Source organism: Parus major, chromosome 22 (genome assembly GCF_001522545.3).
Source record: "Parus major isolate Abel chromosome 22, Parus_major1.1, whole genome shotgun sequence".
Lineage (NCBI taxonomy): Eukaryota > Metazoa > Chordata > Aves > Passeriformes > Paridae > Parus > Parus major.
In genome coordinates this window covers 2,395,694-2,415,204 of record NC_031790.1, presented here as the reverse complement: position 1 = coordinate 2,415,204, position 19,511 = coordinate 2,395,694, and the positions used below count along the sequence as shown (strand labels likewise).

The 19,511-nt window shown below is 56.8% G+C and overlaps 1 protein-coding gene across 4 annotated transcripts in view; it reads right to left on the bottom strand.

Moving 5' to 3' along the window:
- Positions 1 to 19,511, bottom strand: part of PEBP4 (phosphatidylethanolamine binding protein 4) — a 71,058-nt gene that overhangs the window by 1,817 nt on the left and 49,730 nt on the right. For all 4 annotated transcript variants that reach the window (XM_015648899.2, XM_015648901.3, XM_015648900.2 and 1 more), the window contains 2 exons: positions 5,314 to 5,359; positions 4,217 to 4,333 (listed from right to left, as the gene is read on the bottom strand). In XM_015648899.2, coding sequence (XP_015504385.1) covers positions 4,217 to 4,333; positions 5,314 to 5,359 — 163 coding nt within the window. The remainder of the gene's footprint in view (positions 1 to 4,216; positions 4,334 to 5,313; positions 5,360 to 19,511) is intronic.

The window sequence follows — 19,511 nt, the reverse complement described above, 5'->3', positions numbered from 1 at the left end:
GAGCGAGACGCGGCACCCCCGACTCCCAGGGGTGCCGGAGCTGTCACTGATGCTCGCGGATGAAAGGAGCCGGGGGAGGCAGAGCCTCGGCGGGGCTGCAGCCGCCGGCCCCGGCCCTCGCCCCGCGTGTGGGGCCGGGGTTTTTCCTGACCTACTTTTCTACCTGCCCTGGCACCGGTTGTGCCAGGCCTGTCGGGGTAGGGAAAGCCCCGGGGCAGCCGAGGGTGTGGCAAAGGTGGGGAATGCGTGGGGGGGTGCCAGATTTGGGGGGCGCCGGATCCCCCTGCCCCAAATCCAACCCCTGGGGTGCATCCCCAGAGCGGGTGCGCCATTCCGGGTGACCTCCCCGTGCCAACCATCCCAAATGAGCCCGGCTGGCTCCCAGGGCTGGGGACTGTGAGTCACTGGCATCATGGAGCCGGGAAAGGAGCAGGGGCCAGGCGGGGAGCCGAGGTCGCGGTGTCACTGTCCCCTCTCTCCCTGCCACAATACGGCGTTTCATCCGTGGCTTGGTCCGGTTTCAAGCTCATTTCCCAAAGGATTAAATCATCCCGCTTGGCCCTTATCTACGCACCCGCCGGAGGAAGAGGAGTGCCCGCTGACACCCACACGTGCGCGGCCGCCTGAGCCTGGAGCGCCCGATGGGGAAACTGAGGCACGAGGCAACCGCTGGCCTTGGGAAGCTCGGCATCCAACCCGATCCCACAGATTTTCCCAGCGCTGCCGTTGCCTCCTGCCCACCCCCACCAAACTCCCATCCCCTCCTCTCCCGGCCCCCCCGGCTGTAATTTATCAGCCTCATCAGCGGCAATGTTCTCCTGATGGGAGCCCTGATGCTTTCTCTGCCAAGATTAATGATGTCCCAGCGGAGGTGGGCGGAAGGCCGGCAGCTGCTTTGGTCACCATTAAGTGACACCCGGGGACTCGGGCCGGCACCGCACTCTCCCCGCAGCCCTTCGCCGCCTCTCGTCCCAACCGCGGCCTTTCCCTCCCCGCCGGCGCCCAGTCCAACCCGATTTTCCAGCTGGGTGGATCGGATTGGAGCTCACAAGGTCGGCTCATGAGTCAATGCCGCGGCCCCGATCCGGGGCTGGAGAGGGATGGAGCCACAGGCTGGCCGCGCTCATCCCTGTCCCTGCTCCCCAGAGGACTGGCTGCTTCCCCGAGGCAAAATTTCCTGGAGGGAAAAAAGCCATTCCCGGTTTTCCAGGGCAGGAGGGGCTTTGGGAATGCCGGAGCTGGTAAGAAAAGGTGGAAGCAGAGGGATGAACTCAGGTGCAATTAAGCATCAAGGTTTTATGCTAATTAAAGACCCCCAATCGATGAAAGCTGTGGGGGAACTTTTAATTCCCCAGCAGCCCAGCCGAGGTCTGGTGGGTGCCTGAATTCCCCCGGCTGAGGGATTTTCCGTGGATCGAGAGCCTGTGGTGAGTGCTGCCGCCTCGGGATGCGACGGTGGCTGTGACATTTCAGACCACAGATTATTATCTTGCGTCTCCCCAAAACACAACCACGGCTTGTAACACTCCTGGCTGTGAGAGAAGTGGGCTGGGTGGCAGGAAGAGCTGTGGGGACACCCCAAATGTCCCCACCTTCGGGCCTGAGTGGGGACGGAGCTGGGGCTCGGTGACAATTTCATGGCACAAAACCTGAAGTGAATCAGACTCCAGAGGAGAAACTGAGGCTCTGAGTTCTTTGCCCGAGGTCACACAGAGCTGGCTGGTGCTGGGATTGATCAGAAACACTCACGGGGAAGGATCAGCATGGCTTTTTTTCTCTGATGAAACAAGATTTTTGCTCAAGAGCCGCCCTGGAGAAACAGCTCTGCTGTAAACAACTGATTTCCACATCACCACGAGTGACAGGGGGACGCGCACGGGTCCTGCAGTTCCCTAGCACCCGGCCTGTGCCCGTCAGTGCCATCCCAGCTGGGACATCCCCACGGCAGGCGGACACCGGAGCCACCGTGGGAATGTTCCCACTCTCTCTGAGCTGCTGGCGTTGCACAGCCAGGCAAGGAGGGACAAGAAGCAGGGATTTGTTTTCCATGCTCGCCGCTGCCCCTCGCGATTTGAATTCCCAGGGATCTTTCCCAGGAGCAGGGACAGGCGACGCGGGCAGGTCCTGGTTTAGTGCCCTCTTCTGGAGGCTCCGGCCGAGCTCCTGCCATCCCGCCTGGCACTGTCACCTCCCCCGGCCCTGGTCTGGCCTCCAAAACACATCCCGTGCCAGGTGGGAATGCTTCTGGGAGCTGAGCAGAAGCTCTCCGGTGGGGCTCAGCTCTGCCAGGGGATGAACTGCCAGAGGGAGGGATGCTAGGCACGGAGATGTTCATCCCAGCACGGGGATGTTCATCCCAGCACAAGGATGCAGCGCTGCAGGCTGGACACATCTCGAGGCTGGGCTGGGCCAGCACTGCTCCCTGTGCCTGGTCAGGACACATCCCTGTCCAGGGTTGGTGGTGATGGCTGTCCCCATCCTTGGGGAGACAGAAATGTCACTGTCAGCAGATGGAGGATAGAGTAAAAGCAGTGAGAAGGGGTTCATTTGAGGTCAAATAAGATGGGAAATTCTGAGCAAGGATGCCAACTGTGCCTGTGGCATCGCCGGGAGAGCCTGCATCGTTTCTGCTGTGAGAGAGGAGCAAGGCAGATCTGGGCTGGGACCTCATCCATGATCCTTTGGGATTGGGGTCACCTCCTCCTTGTTCCCACCTTCTGCCAAAGGTGTCTGCTCCTCTCCATGTACCACAGGGCTGGATGCACCAGCAGATCCATCAGCACTTATCCCACTGCCTTGGGGATGGATTTATTTAAAACCCTCAAGACAGCAAAATCTTGTCCTCTGGTTGCTTTTAGGGCTCATTCCCTGGGAATAAAGATGATGGGCTGTCAGTGTCTCAGTCCAGCAGCATCCCCTGGCCAGGCCAAGGATGGGCTGAAGCAGTGAAATGGTTAAAAGTAACCCTCAACCAAGTCCTTAAACACGAGCCCCGGCCAGACACCCACAGCTGCCTGACAAACGATGCTCAGGCGTTGGATCTTGCAGAAAAATATCCACTGTGTCTTTCCCAGGAAGCGCAGGAAGGGCTGGGAAACACAGATGGGATGGGGACAGTGCCAGCTGGGGAATGCCCGGCCACCCCACACCTTGGGGACAGTGGGGTGGTGGGGGACCTTCCCCAGGGTGGCTGAACCCCTTTGGGGGTGACATTTGGGGGGCTGGAGCCACATATCCTGCTAATAAGAGGATTTATCTGGAATGTCTCTGCTTCCCTTCCCAGCTCCGGGATGCTGCGATGAAAATGTGGGGACAACATGGAGCCCCCTCCTCTGAGCAGGAATGAGGGGCTGGCTCCGCTGGCAGGGGGGTGACAGCAGCGGTGTCATTAGGAAGTGGAACTAATGAGCCAGAAAACTAAGCCAAGGGCAAGGAGAACCCGCAGGGAGACTCGTGGCAGCCTCATCCCGCTCCAGCTGTGGGATGAGCACTGTTCAATGCCAGGGGAAGGGTCAGGGGCTGTCCCAGAGCCCTCTGGAGCCAGCCCCCCTCTCCGGGCCGTGGTGATTGAGGCAGCACAGCCCAGACACACAGACCTGCCCTGCCCTGCCCGTCGAGCCCTGCTCATGAGGTCCCAGCTGGGAAAGTTTTGAAATTTCCCTTGTGGAGGCCACGTGGGCCGCAGAACCCCGAGTTCCAGGCAGGGCAGGGAGGAGGATGGATCCATCCTGGTATCCCGCAGGCTGCCCTGTGCCCCTCGATGGAGCAGCAGGAATGGTGCCCTTGGGCATCTCGGGGGTCTCGCCTGCTCCATCCCTTCTGTGAAAGACTCGGGGAGGAGTTGGGGAGCTGGGAGTTGGCGGGCGTTGTGTCAGCCCGGTTTGAGCAATCCCTTGCTAAACCTTCTCCAGGGCTGATCCTTATCCGCCTGCTCTGAGGTGCCGGTGATGCAACTCCTGCGGCTCGGGCTGGGGGGATGTGCCAGCAAGGGCTGCATTTCACAGCCCACATCTCTCCTGGCTTCCGATCCCGCTAGCCAGGCCGTTACCAGACGTTTTCCAAGGGTTTCTGCTGCTTGGCAAGGATATAACACCTCACCCACGTCCCCTGTAAGGATCCCTTTGCACCGAGGCAGCATCCCCAGCCTGCCGGAGCATTATCCATAGCCCTGGAAAAGCCCCTCGGGGCTGGCATGGAAGGCACAGCAGGTCCTTACTCAGCGAGTCGTTCTCCTCGGAGCTCAGGGCGATGGTCTCGTGTGCCGGCTGCCGGTACAGGCGGAACTGGTAGCGGTGGTAGCCACTGTAGCGCCCGGGCTTGGGCCGGCTGTAACCTGGGATGCAGAAGAGAAGGGCTGAGCATCCCTCTGACCTGAAATTCCTACTGGAACCCATCCTCCATCACCCTCCTCCAGGCTGGGATTGGCTCTCCCACCCAGCTCCCTGTACTGTGACCCCTCACCATCATCAGCTCAGGTGTTCCATGGGCAGAGCAGCCACCAAAAGCAGCCCCTTGCCACATCCCGGAGTGGCCTGACCTCCCCTCCATCCCCCTCCCCATGACTGCACCCTCCCTGCTGGGTGCAGCCTCCCCTGGGCTGGGGGGGGAGTGTTGGGGGGACAAACCTGAGACCCTCAGCCCCCCACCAGGGCATGGTCAGCACCCCTAGGGCTGCCTCAGGAGGGACCTTGGGGTCCACACTGTGCTGCAGGCTGGGAGGCAGCAGCGCACAGCTGCCCAGATGTGGGCCTTGCAGCTGGCTCAGGGCATGTCCAGCTGCTGAGGACAGAGAGGGCTGGCTGTTCCTGGGAAAGGGACATCCATGGGAGCACAGCCACCCCTTGGTCTCCATTTGGGACAGGAGGATGTGACACCAAGGGACAGACAGGAAGCTGAAGCTCCTCCAGGACTCGGCCAGGTGAGTCCCCAGCCCCTCTCCCCTGGGGTGTGACCTCCTCAAGCCAAAAGTGGCCCCTTTTTGAACCAAAAGTCTTTGTTCCTGCAACATCACAGGAGTTGTTAGGATTCACCCGCTTTTATATTTTGTTTTTCTTTTGGGTTTTATCCCTCCCCCCTCTTTTTGCACTGGTTTGGAGCCTTTCCAGCCTCTGGGGAGTTTTTAAACCACTTTTGCCTCTAGAAAAAAGAAGAGAAAAAGTGGCCCCTATTTCAGGCAGTGCCCAGCTGTGCCCTGGGGAGCTACTCGTGTCCCCCCTTGTGTCCCCCCTCATGTCCTGGGGTGCCCACCCCAGCCAGCACCGCCACCCCCTCTTCCCAGCTGGCTGAGACCCCTCATATGGGGTCTGCACTCACTTGTCAGGACTTTCCCTCTGATCTTCCCAACCCTCAGATCCGAACCCTAGAAGGACAAAAAGAGGGAGGTGAGGTGAAACTGGGGTTGTCAGGAGAAATATGGGGCGATGGACCCCCTCTGCCCCTCCAGCTGTGCCCACTTCTCCCCAGGGATTCATTTTCCAGTATTTTGTGGGCTTTCCTTGTAAAGATCATTTGGGAGCTGCTTCTGCAGGGTGGGCAGGAAGGAGTGTGCCAGGGCTTTTCTTTGGCTATTTGGGATCTAGGGGCTCTACCCACAGTGCCCTGGCAGTGTGGTGACGCTGGTGTCACCTGCACAGGGAGACTGTGAATGCTCTGGAGATCCAGGCCAGAGGTTCAGGATGTGGCACACCGGGAAAGCCTCAATAATTCCATGAAAAGCCTTGGTGCTGCTCAGCACACCGGTGTTTGGGAGAGCTGGCCCATTCCAGGTGGGATTGTGGTGATTTCCACCAGCGTTCCCATGGCAAAGCTTTAGCTTTGCTCTCAACAGAAACTCCTGTTCGCAGAGTGAGTCCCACTGGAGGCTTGGATTCCCATCTCCATCCTGGGATGTTTCCTGGGAGCAGGGAGCCTTTCCTGGGACACTGAGCATCCTGTGGGGACCAGATGGGTGACAAAGGGACGATAACAGGAGCTGCATCCACATCCTGGCCCCGCACATCCCACCTCACCCCTGACCTGCTGTGCTATTCCCGGCCATTCCCAACCTCCCGGCACTCGTAAATCCTCTCCTACGGCACCCGTTATTCCAGTCCTGCCCACACATGCTCCGCTGCCAGGTCTACTCCGTCCTAACCTGCCCTGGGAGTTATTATCCCGAAAAAAAAAAAGATGCCTCAGATAACTCCCAGCAAAAGTGCACGTGGGGAACAGAGTTTGGTGCCTCGGCTCCCCGTGATCAAAGCTTCCCTTTCCCTCCAAAGGAAGCTGCTCTGCGCTGAGTCATGGCCAATGGCGGCCTCCTGCCAGCTGCCCCTGGCATGCCAAAGGTCACCAGGTAGCCCGCTCAGATCCTGGGATATCGGCTCACCACCCCTGCAGCCGGAGCCGCAAATGTCCCGGTGTCAGGGAGGCCATGAGTGAGGATTTGGGCAGGTTTGGGTGCCCAGCACCACAGGCGGGGGGGAGTCTCAGAGCAGGATGGGAGGGGAGAAGCACCCGGGGGGTGCTGCAGGGGACATGCGGGGCCCGGGGGCGGCTGCGGCCCTGCCCAGATGTGCATACCCATGCTGTCCAGATGTGTACACCCGCGCTGTCTAGATGTGCACACTCATGCCGTCCAGATATGCACACCTGCTCCGTACAGATGTGCACACCCGCACCATCCAGGTGTGCACACCAGCTCCGTGCAGATGCGCGTACCTGCGCCATCCAGATGTGCACATCCGCACCATCCAGATGCGCACCGCCAAGCCCACCCACACCTCCTCCGCCCAGATGTGCCCGAGACCTCCAGCTGTGCCCGCTGCCCCAGATGTGCCGCTGCCCGCCGGGGCAGGCTCATCCCGAGCTCGCCGTGGGCCGGGCCGGTTGCCAGCCCCAGCTCTTCAAAGGCAGGGACTGCGGGTTTCTTTGCGCCGTGCGGGGACCGCGCTGCTATTCCTGGCTTTGCCAGGGGCTTATCGGGCCAGGCCGGGCCTCCTCCCTGCTTCCCTGCCCGTTGATGTGGGCTGCCTGATCGCCCCGAGATGCTTCGGGTTCCTCGCTAGCCTCGGGCATGGGAGAGTCAAAGGATAAAGCTCCTTTTTAAGAGGCGAGAGCAGGAAGAGGGCGGGAGGGAGAAACTCGGGATGAACGCTCCAAACCCTGCCTTTTAACTTTTCTTTAGTAGTAAACAGCTGTCCTGGGAGCAAGGAACGAGCTCTGGGCACGGCTGCGGGGATCTGGGAGGGATTGGAGAGGTGGGGTGTGAGGCCCTGTGGCATTTTCTCCTTGTTTTTCGCTCAGGAAATGGTTTGTAGGAGGAATAACCCCCTCCTTCAGCCCTTTTCCCCTTTGCTGACACGCCGGTGAGGACGAGGGGAGCATCACACTCCGGCAGCTCCCAAAGATCCCTGCCACGAGCAGAGCTAATGGACACTGATGAGCTGCCGCATTTATTAATGCCCTTTTATGAGAGCATTAATAGTTCCTAATGACACCATTTGAGCTTCCCAGCCTTTTATCTCCTCTTTCTCTCTTTCCCCTGCCGAGGACACGGTGTAGGAGGTGGAATTAGATATTCCCACCCTCCGGTCTGTGCCGGCTGGTGTCGAGAGCTGGCGGGGCACGGGATGCTCGTGCAAAGACCTGGGCAGCCTGAAAAATCTGTGCCGCCAGGAGCTCCTCTCCGCGATCTTTTCCTCCTTCCAAAGGAGCGGGGAATTTTATCCCTCTCATTCCTGGTGCCCTGGGCACGGAGGGCGGCTCCCTGGAAGCTCACGGCCAGACCTCGGTGCTGCCTGCACGTCGCAGCCGAGGCGGGGGGGGGGGGATAAATAAATAAACACAAATAAATTAAAAGGCAGTGAGTCACCTTGTGTTTTCCTCTTGATCTTTTTGTTTTCTTTTCACCCCCTTCCCTTTCTCCCCCCTCTCCAGAACGTGTCTGATCCCATCGGAGAGGAGGGGAAAGGGATGGGTGGCGAGCTCTCGCCAGCGATTCGCCCGGGCGAGGACGGAGGGTTATGGAAAGTGGGTGTGGGAATCGGCACAATCGCTGGCAGGGGACCAGGACAAACAGATGACGGATGGGACCCAGGGAAGTGCAGCCGAGCAGGGCTGGGCTGCTCCTGCCTCGCCGGGAGCGCGTCCCAAGCCGGCCCCGAGGACGCCGGGGGGGCTCAGCCAGGTGCGGGGGCTGCATCCCATGGGAAGCAGCCGAGGGGCCGGCCAGGATTAACCAACAATTTCCCGAGGGGAAGCCGATCCCGGGCACCCGGGGCTCCTCCTGCGCTGCTCCTCACGAGCAGGAGTTGGACAGGGCAGAGAGGCTTCAAAGCCCGCCCAGCGGGAGCCCAGATTTGTTCTCCTCAATTCCTGTGATCTTTGGAATGAGGTCAGGATGGAGGAATTGGCTCGGCGAGCGCAGGGGAGCATCCCTGGAAGGGTCGAGCCGCTGGGATGGCAACCCAGCTTCCCTGAGAGGCTGGAACGGGGAATAAAAGGCTGAGATGCTAATTGCAGGTGGATGTGGATCTGTTCCACCGTTGCAGAGGAAGGTGAAGGTTTTGGGGTTTCCTCCTCCTCCTCCTCCTCACCAAAGCCTGCAGCAGTGGAGAGGACCACTCCTCCCCCAGCTCCCAGAAACATCCAGGCTCGTCCTGCTTTCCAACAAAAAGCATGTGAGCAAACAGCCGATCCAAGAGAAACTCTCCTTCCAATTATCCCAGCGCGCAGGGAGGCCAGGAGAGAGCAGGGCAGGGCCCGGCCAGCTCCCAGCACTCCCAAACTCTGGCATTTCCCAGCTCAGCCGCCTGCCTGCACAGCAGCTCGCTTCCAGCGGGATCCTGGTGCCAGATCTGGGGCATGGGGTGCTCCCATGCCGACCCTCCAGCCCAGCCTCGCTTTTCCTGTCACCACCAAGCCTGGGCATGGTGCCTGAAGGAGCCTCTCGGCCCTGACCCTGTGAGTCCTTCCGTGCTGAGAAATGTCACATCCCATTATGCCAGCCTCGCTACGCCGCGGGATTGTCGTGGGCTCTCCGTCGGGAAGAAAATTGGGAGGAAGAGGAAAAAATATGGAGAAACACAGAAAAAGTTTTCATGGAAGATCCAGGGTGGGAGAGTCCCCTCCAGCCAGGATGGGAAAGGTTTCCTTGGGAACGGCCTCTCCTGGCTGCCCCCTCACTCCAAAGTGTTTTGCCAGCATTCCCAGGGCAGGGAATGTCTTAACACAGGGACGAGACCCCACAGAGGCTGGATCCCATCACACACCAAATGCAGAGAAACCTCCCCTTCCTGCTGGAAGCAGCCCAGCTTTCCCAAGCCCAAAGCTTCTCCTCAGCCTCCTGCTCTGGTGCTTCCCCTCAGCCCCAATTCCTGGATCCTGGGATGACTCAGGGCCCTCGCTTTGTGCTCAGAGCCAGTTTCACTCTCCGGGCACAGCTGGAGACGTGGCCAGGCCATCCCAGGCCTGAGGCAGGAATGATTCCCAGAATTTCCCTGCTCCAAAACACCGGCACCCCACGTCTCCATCCAAACTTCCCACCCGGATCCTCTCTGCCCAGGCGCTTTGCTTCCCGTGAGTGTAAAGAGCAGGAATTAATCCCCTTCCAGAGCCTCCTGCTTCTCTCACAGGCTCCAGGAATGTCCAGTCCAGCCCTGTGTTCCCCAAGGATACATGGAATCATCCTGTGTATCTCCAGCTGCCAGCCCCCTTACCCAGACCTCATTAGTTTAATTTATTAAATTTTATATTCATGGAATTCCACCATTCCAAGTGATATTTGACTTGCTCCCTGTCAGTCTGCACCTGAGAAATTGATAAACTGCCATGATCTGAGCCACATCCAGGCAGAAAAAGGGTAGAAAAGGTACTTCTCCTTCTACATTTTTTTGGAACTTCTTCAGAACTTCTTTTCAGAGCAGATCCAGAACCTCAGGAAAGCTAAATCTGGGTGGGTTGGGATCTCACAGCTGATGGATTTGTCTGGGAACTGACACAGCCGCAAGCACCAAAACAGGGTGATTTTAACCCCAAAATCCTGCCAGGACACCCCATCCCAGCAGGCACTGACCTCATCCCAAAAAATCTCCGAGGCTCATGAGAACTCCTGGGAAAACTTGCTGAGGCCCTCAAGGAGCAGGAGGGGTCCCACTGTCACCCTTGGGAGGCTCAGGTTGGAGCAGGCCCAGGGATGTCACCACTCCAACACGGATCTGAAGAGCCTCTCCCACATTTCCAGGGTCTAAACTCCAAGAATTTACCCCAACAGCCCTCAGGATCCTCAGGCAGCTTTTGGCACAGCCTGGACATTTTTCTAGCTCACGATAAATGGGGAAGGCGACCATAAAAATATATTAAAAAATAAGTATCGGGCACGGTTGTAATTTAAATGCAGCTTTGTCTGATCCACCCTAACGCCGCAGGGGAGGACGTGCCACGGGTTATTAACTGAGCAAAATAAACATAAATCACCTCTGTGCCTGGCTCTTTGCAAGCTTTTTTTAATCTAGAAATAAAACCCTGCACTCCATAACCCGAACCATCCCCGGCAGGGACATTCCCGGGCTCCTGCCTCCCTCCTGGCAGCCTGAGGATGCCATTCCCAGCCCTGGAATCTCCAAAAAGAGAGGTTCTGCAAAGAGGGAGGCTCTGCTGGGTGGATTTCCAGCGAGAGACGGATCTCTGCCTGGCTTAGGCGTTTCTGGCACGGCTGCTGTGCCCATCTGCACCTCTCCTGCAGGATGTAGGTGAGGGGTCCCAGCCAGCGGGGTGGAGGCTGTGATGACACTGGCAGGGTTTTGAAACCTCAGACAAAACATTTGTGCTGAAAAAGGAGAAGGATTTTGGTGTTTTTTTGTTAATAAAACACCTGTGGGATTGCGGAGGCAGCTGGAGAGGGGGAATGGGATGCAGGATGCTGGGCTCTGTTCCCAAAAGTGCAGCCGAGCTGCTGTGGGAGGGCACAGGAGATGTAGCTTTGCCAGGACACTCCTGGCGTGGGATGGAGCACTGGATCTGGGAGTCGAGGCCGGTGGCTTTGCCAAGAAACTTCACAGAGGAGCTTCCCTACTACCCCTTCCCTCGGCAGGGAAGCACCGGGGGCTTGTTGAAGTGAGAAAGTTGAGTAAAGATGGAGGTTGAATAAAATGAAGGTTGAACAAATGAGGGTTTGTATAAAATGAAAGGTGAATAAAATGAAGGTTGAACAAACGATGGCTGAATAAAACAACAGTGGAATAAAATGAAAGGCGAATAAAATGAAAGGTGAATAAAATGAAAGGTGAATAAAATGAAAAGTTAATAAAATGAAAGGTGAATAAAATGATGGTTGAACAAATGAGGGTTGAATGAAATTAAAGGTGAATAAAATGATGATTGGACAAATGAGGGTTGCATCGGGTTATGGACAGGGCTGTGCACTCCCTGCTCGCCGGGGGGTGGCTGCACCCCAAAGCCCCTTTTGGGGAGCGCCACCACCTCGTCCTGCGCGGTCACACCCTGGCCCCTGCTGTAACGCCGGGGTGATAAATGATGGATGTGATTGCTAAGAACAACAGGGATGTTGATAGCAACCCCAGGGGTGTGTTAGGAAGCTGCGTGGATGCCGGGCTCGGCTCTGGCTGCCTTCAACAGCCCCACGGTGTCGCAATTGCGGGCGAGCTCCCGGCCGAGCTGGCTGCTGGATGAATCACCCTGAGCCGCTGGCCCGGGGCTGGCCCGGCCAGGAGAGGGATGTGGTGGGGTGTCCTGCTCAGGATCCGGCCAGGACCCTCCTGGAGCATCCACCAGCTCCTCGGTGGGATGCTGCTCTGCTGGGGTGGGAAGTGGTGCTGGATCTGGAGGAGGATGAGGATGAGGAGGATGCTTGGTGCCCCTCGCTGTGACTGCAGCGCTGCCAAATGCCGCTCACGACGCCTGCTTTCCCAAACCACGCCTGCATTTGGTGCCCTGGGCTTTGTCACCAGCCCTGTCCTTTCCAGGAGCTCCACCAGGGTCTCCCTGTTGCCCTGAGAATCAGGCCTTTGATATCGTTTTTCTACAAGTTCTAGCCACTTTCCCAGGAAAGTGACTATAAACAAAAGTGTTTATACATTCTATTAAAGATATACCTTTTGATGGATGTCTCTCATGGCCAGTGTGGTTAGGAAAGTGTTAACCTGACTATCCAATCACTGGTCGTGGTCAGAAACCTATAAATACTGAAAAAATAAATAAACTAATCCCTTTCTTTCACCACACCTCCAACTGGGTCTGTGTAACTCATTTTGTGTCCAACAGTGACATCTCCCTTCATCCACCCCATGGATCTGGGATCCCTCTGCTCTCCCCCAGTTTTGATGGGACATGCCCAAAATGCTGCAAGAGCTCTCAAAAAAACTACAGGAGGTTTCTACAAAGCCCCCGAGATTCCAGCAGAGGGAACAAGCTTGATCTGGCCAGAAAAAAGGGCCGGGTAGGACTGGAAAGGTCTTTTCCATCCCAGTCCTTGGGAGTGGAAAACTTGCTCAGCCTGCGTGCGTGTAGCTTTAAGATGAGTTTGCTTTTCCTGCAGCATATTTCCGGAGGATTCTTGGAGAAACACCAAATTTTGCCTAATTCAGTCATTTAAAGGCCTGTAGCCTGAATTCTGTGCAGATGAGAGTGGAGCCTGCACTGGAACCTTCCCTTGGGATGCGTCCCCGGGGAGGTTCTGCTGCTCTGTGGCCTTTGGGCACCAGGATCATTTCCTTTGGTGTTTGGGAAGTGCTGGCACATTCCTGGTGCTGCCACCATCCAGGCTGTGCTCACCAGCAACAACCATGGCCTCACATCTGAACCACACATCCAAGACACAGCCAAGCTGGGATCGTGGATTTGGCTGGGAAGGGATTGAAATCCATCCAGTGTCACCCCCTGCCATGGGCAGGGACATCTCCTACTGTCCCAGACTGCTCCAGCTGGACCTTGGACACTTCCAGGGGTCCAGGGGCAGCCACAGCTCCTCTGGGAATTCCATCCCAGCTCTTCCCCACCCTCCCAGCCAGGAATTCCTTCCCAATATCCCACCCATCCCTGCCCTCTGGCACTGGGAGCCATTCCCTGTGTCCTGTCCCTCCATCCCTTGTCCCCAGCCCCTCTCCAGCTCTCCTGAAGCCCCTTCAGGCCCTGCAAGGGGCTCTGAGCTCTCCCAGGATCCTTCTCCTCTCCAGGGGAACATTCCCAGCTCTCCCAGCCAGGCTCCAGAGGGGCTCCAGCCCTTGGAGCAGCTCTGTGGCTCCTCTGAACTTGCTCCAGCAGCTCCCTCTGATGTTGGGGACCCCAAAGCTGCAGGTGGGGTCTCCCCAGAGTGGGACAGAGGGGGAAGAATCCCCTCCCTGCACTTTTTTTGGGGTGAGTTTGGGGGTTGCACCCAGGCATGACCACCAGGAGATCTTGGTGGGAGTTGGGGTCACATGCTGAGCCCATCCCCACCCCCAGATCCCACACGGACACCCCATCCCACCCCACAGCCGGCCTGGGGGGGCTGCCGGGGCTTGGGGGGTGCTCGCACACGCCCCAAAAACCTCCCCTGCAAATTCCTCCTCCCTGGGGTGTCTGATCCCCATCCTGGGCACCTTCCCGGGCGTGGGGGCGGATCAAAGGCCGCGCGTGCCGGTCCTGCTCCTGCTCTGGGCCAATTTGGCTATTTCAGCTCCCCTAATCTGATGGGAGCGGGAGCTTGGGGGGCTCATTTATTCCTCTGGGAGTTTTTCTGTTTGTTTTGTTGTTTGTTTTTTTTTATTTTTGGGGGGGGTGGGTGGGTGGCTTTTTTTGTTGGCTTTTTTGTTTGTTTTTTGGGGGGATTGTTTGCTTTTTTTGTTTTTATTTTTGTTTTTTGGGGGGTTTGTTTGTTTGGTTTTTGGGGGTTGTTTTGTTTTTTCGGGTTTTTTTTTGTTTGTTTTGGGGGTTTTTTTTGTTTGTTTTTTCTTGTTCGGTTTTTGTTTTGTTTTTTTTTGGGGGGGGGGGGTTGGTTTTTGTTTTGTTTTGGTTTTGGTTTTGTGGGTTTTTTTTTGCTTTTCCCTTCCTTCCGCTGGCCCAAAATTCTCCCTTTCACCCCCGATGACGGCAGCCTCGGCCGGGAGGGGTCCGCGCTGTCCGGCCCCCGCCAGCTCATCCGGGCGGCCTCGGGCTCCCCCCAGAACCCCCCCGGGCCGCTTCCTGACTGCTGCGATTGGCAGCGCTCGCAGGGAGAGTCCAGAGCTGCCCTTGGGACCGGACAAACTCCAACCGGAAACTCTCTGGAGCGGCACAAAGTTCTCCTGACTTTCCCCTCCTGCTTTCTGCTCGGGGAGGGGGTGCTCGGGGAGGACGGGAAGCTCAGGAAGGTTTTGGTTTGGATGAGGATGATGAGGAGCCAAGCGCGCCTGTTTTTTACGGAGTTTGAGCATTCCCATGGCCCGCAGGTTCTTTGGCAGAGCCGCAGAGGAGCCACTGACCCCCCCGAAAATGCAGCCGAGGAGGATGAGGGGTTAACGGCAGCGCTGCTGCTGCTGCTCTCCTGCCAAAAGCAGCTCCGGCGGTGCCATGGACTTCCCTTTATTCCATAAAAGTCCACCGGATCCGGGCTCCCGTGGGATGCTGGAAGGAGGGGGCTGAGCCGCCCTACCTGGGGCGCGTGCAGGCGCCGGGGGCTGTTTGTGCCGTGCCTCCCAAAACAAAACCACCTCGGGAGCCGGGAGCCAGCGCTCGCCCTGCTCACTGCCCCGGCTCGGGGCTCCGGAAAGGCAAAAACTCATTTTCCAATTTTTATTTATTTATTTTTTTAACGTATTTTGGGTCGCAGCCCCGTTCCAGCTGGGCTGGGAAAGGATGCGGGAGAAAAATCTGGGATGGCCGAGCTGGGGCAGCACGTGCTGCTCCTCACGGAGCTCCAACATCGCTCCAACAGTCTGCTCCCCTCCAGGAGACCCAGAGTCCACGAGGGTGGAAAGGAGATGCTGGTGGGAAGCAGGGAGAGGAGAAACACAAGGGATGTCCCCCCCATGGAGCCTCTTTTTTCTCCATACCCTTCCCAAACCACATTTGGACCTCCCAGCACCTCAAAATCATCCCCCGACTCCAGCCCTGATTATTTTGAGGGTGCTGGTGCAAATATAAAAGCCAAGAGGTCTTTTCCCAGCCTTCTTCCTAAAGCAAGGGGTCTCCCAGAGAATCTGTGGCTGCCCCATCCTTGGAAGTGTCCAAGGCCAGCATGGATGGGGTCTGGAGCACCCTGGTCTGGTGGAATGGAATGAGATGAGTTTTAAGGTCCCTTCCAACCCAAACCACTCCACAGTCCTGTGAAACTGTGTTTTCCCAGGAATTTGGATGGAGCAGAAACGTAAAAAGTAATGTGAACAGGAGCTGCTCTTCCCCACAGAGCCGCTCCAACTCCCCCCATGCTGCTCCAAGCTCACCGATTTAGGATTTACAGCCCAATTACCCCTCGGGGCTGTACCCGGGGACACCACAGCAGATCCCTGCGTTAGGGTGGCCTCCCCAAGGCAGGACGAGTGGGGGGTCCTCTCTTGACCCCCCCTCCCTCGCAGGCAGCTCGCCCGAGCCCCAGCTCAGTTACAGCAGCAGACGAGATGTCATCACACCGAGAGCCCGGGGCTTGCATCACAAGTGTCTTGCAACGAAGAAAGCCAAATTTTTTACAGGAGCAGCACACACGCTCTCTCTCTCTCTCACACACACACACACACACAGCCTTGGTAATTAACTTAATAGGTTTCTTACAGAATGCCCCGTGAGTGATGCTCAACATATTCAAGTGTTGACAAGACGGCGCTGAACCCGACGCCTACACAACGGGCAAACGAGGCTCGGAGCGCAGACACACCTTCATTGTCTGAAACTTGTAGTAAAACTCCAAACCCGCCCTTGTGAAATGGGGAGCTGAGCAGATGGGGCTGAGTAACCCTTCAGCTGCCAGGACCTGGCGCAGGACCTGGCAGGACCCAAGTGAGGTGGTGGCGGCTGGTGCCCAAGACCCCCAAATAAATTTATAAGTGGGTTGGACAAGGTAGAGATCATGGCAGATGTTTCCATATATATTTGGGATATGTAATGAAGAGGTTTCAGCCCACTGGGATCATTATCCTTGATTTTTGTGGGTCCCTTCCACCTCAGGATATTCCACAATTCTATGGTTTGCTGGGCACTGAAATAAATCAGCAGCTTCTCACTCCCCTATAAAAATATTCACCCTCCAGAAAACGGCTGTAAATCCAAAATCCAAGGCGATGAACATGGTGCTGTCCTCTGGGTTCTCTCCAGGTCAATATTTAGGCAATAATATTAAAAAAAACCGCTGCTGGACAGCCCCGCCCTGTGTGCTGCCTGCCCAGTTCCCAGAGGAATCATTCCCTTCCCTCCTGCCTCAGGAATTGTGTCATAAAAGACACAATTTTGGCTCATTTGTGCTGGATGGGCTCAAATCCCCATCCAAGGAAAGCCAGCACCAAACACCCTCCTGAAGAGCCAACAGCATCCGTGGTCACCGCAGAAAAAAGGGAAAAAGAGTCACTGGAAGGACGATTGATGGGAAAACCAGTTTGGATGGAGCTGTGTTGCAAGAGGCAGCAGAGATCCATCTCCTCCTGATTTGGGATGGGATCTTGAGTCAGGAAAGTTGCCTAAGAAAGGGTGGTCGTCTGTACAGGTTTCTCCGGGTTGGGAAATGTCCTGCCAGCGGCTGGGACCCGCGTGGAGCAATCCCAATCCCAGCCTGGCTGTCATCACGGTGCTGATGAGCTCCCAAACCCGTCGGGCTCCTCAGCGTCCCCTCCACCTGGATGGGGCCCTGCAGCTTGGCCCTGTCCCTATCGCTCCGGGATCGGATCCGGTTGGATCAGGGGGAAAAGTCCATCAGTGGCTGCTGGTGATGCCAGAGCAGCAATGGGATCATTCCTATGTGTCACATCCAGTGTCATTCAGACGGGTTGGAACCCCAAATCAGGGGCTCTTCCCCATCCTCCTGCATCTTCTGACTTCAAGGGCAGGCGCCAGCCACTGCAGGGATGCAGGATCCATCATTGTTCCTAATTTTAAGAGTTGCAAAAGCATTCCAGAGGTTTTGATCAACAGATCAAAAACCCTAGAACCTTGGGCATGGCAATTTTGGGAGATTTTTCCAGCACCAGAACCTTGGCCGCAGCAATGAAGGGAGAATTTTTCTACACCAGAAGAGCATGGATGCTGCAGACCAGACCTGGGCTGCAGACGGGCGAATCCACAGGGTTACGGTGCACGGGAATTAAGGATTTACCTGGGAGTTTGCTCGGCATTGTCAGGGAATTAAAGGTTTACCTGCGCGTTGCAGACAGAGGCTTAAAGATTTTACAAACACACAAGATTTACAGCTCTCCCAAATTTCAACACCCTTGGGTTTATGCCGCCAGGGAGGATTTTGACCAGGTCTGGATGTTTTCCTGTTGAAACCTGGTGGGAACGGTGGTGGGAATTGGGGCTCAGGCTTAACCCACGGCCACGTGGCGCCCGAAATCAGCCCAAAACCCTCAACCTGTCTGGGCTCTTGCAGAGAGGGAGCCAAGTGGGATCAGACCCTAAAGCTGCCCAAGGTGAAGCCAGAGCCTCAGCATCCATTGCAGAAGGAATCTTTGCATTAAAATCCCTTTTCTCTCCTCAAAAACTCAGTGACATTCCAGATCTTTGGGAGTTGAAGCATCCCTTCCACCAGCACTTCCAGCTACGATGGCTGGACCTTAAATCACACAGCCAAGGCGAGCCCCAGCGGAGGCTGCAGAGCAGCAAATCCTGCCCATCCAACAAGCCCTTCCCGATCATTCCCAAGGGTGAATCCTGGTGGGATGTGAGGCAAACACATCCCAAACACCCTACAAATCCAGGGCTGATGGCCTGGCCTGCTATCGTCTCTGCCCATCGGGAACTGCAGCCACTTGCATGCGTGGAGAGAGGCAGAGGTGCAGGAGCTGTGCAATTCCCAGCCCAGGGCAAGTGGCTCGCCCACACACTGGGAACAGGAGCTGCAGGCCGGGCCCCGATGGAAGGCGGATAAAGCTGCCCTTACGTAAGGCCCGGGGTTGCGTGGAGGATCTGTGGCGGGAGCAGACTTGCTCTGGGCTCAGCCAGCAGCCCTGGGATGGATCCGGGCGGGAATATCCTGGGATGTGCAGCACGGAAGCAAACCTCGCTCTCCTGCCCGCCACGCTGGAGGTTTTCTCCCCATCCCAACCCCTTCCCAAAAAATAGGTGCAAAATAGGTTGTTGTTCATGAGGGCGCAGGTGATTATTAATAATAACTCGGCTCTGTGGTGCTCCAGTTTTTCTGAGCTCCCTGGCAGCGTTCCGCCGGGGCCGGTGATTTAGTGCAACTTAATTATTCCCGGCGTTTCATCACCTCTTGTTTTTGATGTCTGTGTCTCTGTCAGGGCCTCACCTTCATGACTAAGAGAGCCAGGGAAACAAACTGCTGGAAAAGGGAGTGAAAGGGGGAAAAACCCTGAGCTGGAGGGTGCTTGGAGGCTGGGAAGGCTTGGGAAGGTGTCGTGTGGGGATGCTCCATGCATTCCCGCTGCAGGATGGGATGTGCATGAGGATGCAGCCATGGAACTCCTCATGGGGTGTGGGGGCTCCCACCCAAGCCCACCCCAGGTTTCAAGGCTTGTCTGTCATTCCCAGAAGCGGAGGGAGCAGCATTCCCTGCCTTCTTCTTCCCAAAGGGAAAAGATAGTGCTGGGCCTTGTCTGCCCCTAAAGCACCTCAGCAAGGAACTCGCAGCTCCCTCGGCCCTGGGAAGTGTTGGATTTGCTGGATTTGGCTCCCAAATTCCCAAATTTCGTTGGTAACAGAACTCCTGTGGCTCCAAACCTTCCATCCCACCATGGAGTGTGGAGGAGCCATGAGCAGAGCTGGGAGCAGCTCCTGGGACTGTGCCTTGGATCCACCTGGTGCCCTCCAAGGGACACCGGGAGCATGCAGAGGGACACGGGAAGGACTCAGGAATGGAATTGCTCCAGGGAAGGAGGAATTCCAGCTCCAGGGCTGGAAGCCCACAGGTGGTAGGGGTAGCATCCTGCAGGAATGGGGCTGGATGGGGATGAGGGACGCATGGCAGGGCTGGTACTGCCTCAAATCTACTGGGTTTTCCTCAGAAATTAAAACCTGGAGCAGGTGAGATGAGGTGACCACCATTATCCAACATTTTACACATGATGGAAAGTGGAAAGAGTCTCTTGGAATGGCTAAAGAGCCCCTTTGGGCTGCAAAATTGGCAGGACTGGGATGCAGGGCTTGGATACACATATGGGACTGGGATACACATTTGGGACTGGGATGTAGCATTGGGATGCAGGGCTGGATGCAGGGCAGGGATACAGGGTTGGGATGAAGGGGTGGGATGTCATATTGGGATGCAGGGCCAGGATTTAGCATTGGGATGAGAGGCCAGGATTCAGGACTGGGATGTAGCACAAGGACATGGGGCTGGAATGAAGGGTTAGGATGAAGGGCTGGGATTAAGGATTGGGATGCAGGGCTGGGAT